Consider the following 3,321-nt stretch of genomic DNA (forward strand, 5'->3'; position numbering starts at 1 on the left):
GTTCTAGTTCAGTTCTAGTTCAGTTCTAGTTCAGTTCTAGTTCAGTTCTAGTTCAGTTCTAGTTCAGTTCTAGTTCAGTTCTAGTTCAGTTCTAGTTCAGTTCTCGTATAGTTATATTACTTGTCATACAACTTACATTTAGTCCTTTTTAATCAGGTATACACATATATACATATTTCAACTTTGTTTACTTTTTGTTTTCCTCTGATTAGTGGTCTCATTAAATTTTATTTATTTACTTTTTTTAAATCGCACTCTAATTTGTGTTCATATTCAGCAAATTCTTTTTTCGTTTTCAAGCGATGAGTCAAATATTTGTGATATGTAATTATTGTTTTTTTGGTGTCTACTTTTAGGAAGATGTTTTATATTTCTAAATATATGTGTGTTTAGTCATCGCATGTGTTTATATATTTGTATACATACACATGTATTTATATTTGTTGTATATACATTTTTTTAACTTTCATGCCACAAGTTGACATTTTTCGCATTGCGGTTTACCATAAAGCACATATACATTTATAAGCATCGTTTGTCTGTAAGTAAGGAGAAAAGTAACACACTAACATGCATTTAACAAATACAAACAAATTTACAGGACACAAAAAACAACAACTTCTGGTTAAGCAAAAATAACAACAACAATTGTTGTTATTTTTGCCATTTTTTATAAAATTTTATTTTTGAAAGCAGAGAAAAACAAGAAGGAGCAGTTATACAAATATAATATATAAACATGATTTCATGTGTATTTTTAATATAAGACCCCATAGTGAGTAAGAGTGAGAATATGTTTGTGTATGATTTTTTGTTTGTTTTATTTATATATATACATATAGATATGTATGTGAGCAATCATATATATTTTATTGCTCACTTTTTTTTAATATTTAGCAATGCACTCTACTTTGGTAGGGGTTAAAAGGTTAAGTACAATGACATACCCCAAAAAGGAATAGTTTAGTATATGAACGAACCGTTATGAATAGATGTGAGAACAAAATTAGAACAGATCTAAAACAGAACTAGAACAGAGCTAGAATAGAACTAGAACCGAACTAGAACAGAACAGAACTAGAACAGAACTAGAACAGAACTAGAACAGAACTAGAACAGAACTAGAATAGAACTAGAACTAGAACAGAACTAGAACAGAACTAGAACAGAACTAGAACAGAACTAGAACAGAACTAGAACAGAACTAGAACAGAACTAGAACAGAACTAGAACAGAACTAGAACAGAAATAAAACAGAACTAGAACAGAACTAGAGTCGCATAAGAACTGAATTTTAGGATTTAGTTACCTCTGCCAAAAGAGTCAAATACAGCGATTGTATATCTTCAGGTTCGGTGAAGTTCATGCCTGTCAATGCAGACAACTCTGAGTACATGTACTCATAGGGTTGAACTTCTTCCTTAACAGCAGGTGAATCCAAGGTTTCATGTAAAGCTTCAAAGTAACGAGGACAAGAAGTGCGCACCAATAAAAGCTAAAAATGTAATTGTGAAAAAGTGACTTTCTCTCTCTCACTCTTAGTTATATGAAGAATTTTGAATTATAACTTACTGTATCCTCATTTAATGCCTGCGAAAATACAGGAATTGGTTGCCAATTATACTTAGAGTTCCATTCCATGGGAGTATTTTTGGGTGGGAACATGCTGGCCAACACCGTTTGCAGAGACATGTGAGTACGTGTAACACCCGTAGCCTGAGCATGTACCATCTATTAAGATAAAAGTAATTATTTAATATTAATAAGTTAATAAATTTTTCTTTAACGAAAAGAAGAGATGAGTGAGTAAAACTTACATCTGGTTGATAGTGGGTATCGAAAAAGTTATTATAACGTTTACGCAGCCAAGTGCCAATGTTAAATAACTCACGTTTGCCCGACTTTTGGGTGCGGATAAAGGCGAGAGTTGAAGGAGATGAAATTGAAATAAAACCAAGACCAAACCGCCAACAAATGCAAGCAACAGCAGCAACAATACAATACCACATTAATATTATACGCATCATCAACGAAATTGTTTGTAGTTGGTTTGTTGTGTTGTATTGTGTATTTTTCGTGTTGCAACGAGACATCATCAGTGTTGCCACACAAATTTAAGTAAGAGAAACCAGTGAACAACAGTGATTTATTACAATGCAGCAGTTACCAACCAGACAGCAAGCAGCGACATGAAAAAATATTACAAAAAATAAAGAACAGGAAACATTTCCCCCAAAAAATAAGTTATTTTTTTCGTATGTTGCAAAAAGAAGGAAAAAGTTTTTTTTTTATAAATATTTTTCACCACAAAGTGAAAAACAAAACTTTAAATGTATGAAAATAAATTGTACAAGGGAATTGTTGTACATTCAAACAATTGCTGCTACCAAACAAAAAAAGGCTTAAAGAAACAACTGCAACAACCATACCACTTTTAGTGGCAATGTTGTTGCTATTTGTAGTACAGAAATGTTTCTGAAAATGTACATATGCATAAAGTTGCACTCATACAAACACTTATGCATGCATTTGCATAACAATATATTTTAAATGTTGCATTTGCAACAAAATAAAAACATTAAACAACTTGCAACAAACTTCATGTTTTGTTGTTGTAGTTGTAAGTATTTTTCTCTATACATTTTACTTACATTTGTTATGTGTCCCCATCCATATGGGTAAAATGTTTGATTTACATGTGGATCATTTGGGTAGGTGTCGGCAGGTGTACGTGGTCCATGACGAAATACCTGCAATTTACAAAATGAAATTACTAATGTTACTTGTACTCTATTTATTGTATATATTTTCTTAAAAAATATTATATAAAATAATAAACTTTTACCACTTGCAAGTAGATTTTGATAAGGGTATGTTGCACGCTTAATCACTGCACCAAAAATACATCTGTGTTCATATTTTTGGGAATTAATGATGTGTTTTATAACACAAGTAAAAGGTACAAATTAAAAACAACAATAAATTAAGAAAACTTCAAAAAATATAAAGATCTATAGATATTTTCTATAGAAAATAGTGATCTTAAGAAATTTTCTATAAAATTTGTGATTTTGAGAAATTTTCTATAAAAAATTGTATCAAGAAAGTGATCTTGACAAATTTTCCATAGAAACTTTCAACAGATAGTGAACTTGGCAAATTTTCTACAGAAAATTTTATCAAGATAGTGATCTTGACAAATTTTCTATAGAAAATTGTATCAAGATAGTGATCTTGACAAATTTTCTATAGAAAATTGTATCAAGATAGTGATCTTGAGAAATTTTCTATAGAAAATTGTATCAAGATAGTGATCTTGAG

At 30.4% G+C, this 3,321-nt stretch overlaps 1 protein-coding gene across 2 annotated transcripts in view; it reads right to left on the reverse strand.

Moving 5' to 3' along the window:
* Positions 1-1,287: 1,287 nt before the first annotated feature.
* Positions 1,288-3,321, reverse strand: part of LOC111686384 (prostatic acid phosphatase-like) — a 12,778-nt gene continuing 10,744 nt past the window's right edge. For both annotated transcript variants that reach the window (XM_023448744.2, XM_023448746.2), the window contains exons 2-5: positions 2,652-2,750; positions 1,818-1,901; positions 1,573-1,731; positions 1,288-1,495 (exon numbers count right to left, since the gene is read on the reverse strand). In XM_023448744.2, coding sequence (XP_023304512.2) covers positions 1,295-1,495; positions 1,573-1,731; positions 1,818-1,901; positions 2,652-2,750 — 543 coding nt within the window. In that variant the 3' untranslated portion in view covers positions 1,288-1,294. The remainder of the gene's footprint in view (positions 1,496-1,572; positions 1,732-1,817; positions 1,902-2,651; positions 2,751-3,321) is intronic.

The sequence above is a fragment of the Lucilia cuprina genome, chromosome 5, assembly GCF_022045245.1.
Source record: "Lucilia cuprina isolate Lc7/37 chromosome 5, ASM2204524v1, whole genome shotgun sequence".
Lineage (NCBI taxonomy): Eukaryota > Metazoa > Arthropoda > Insecta > Diptera > Calliphoridae > Lucilia > Lucilia cuprina.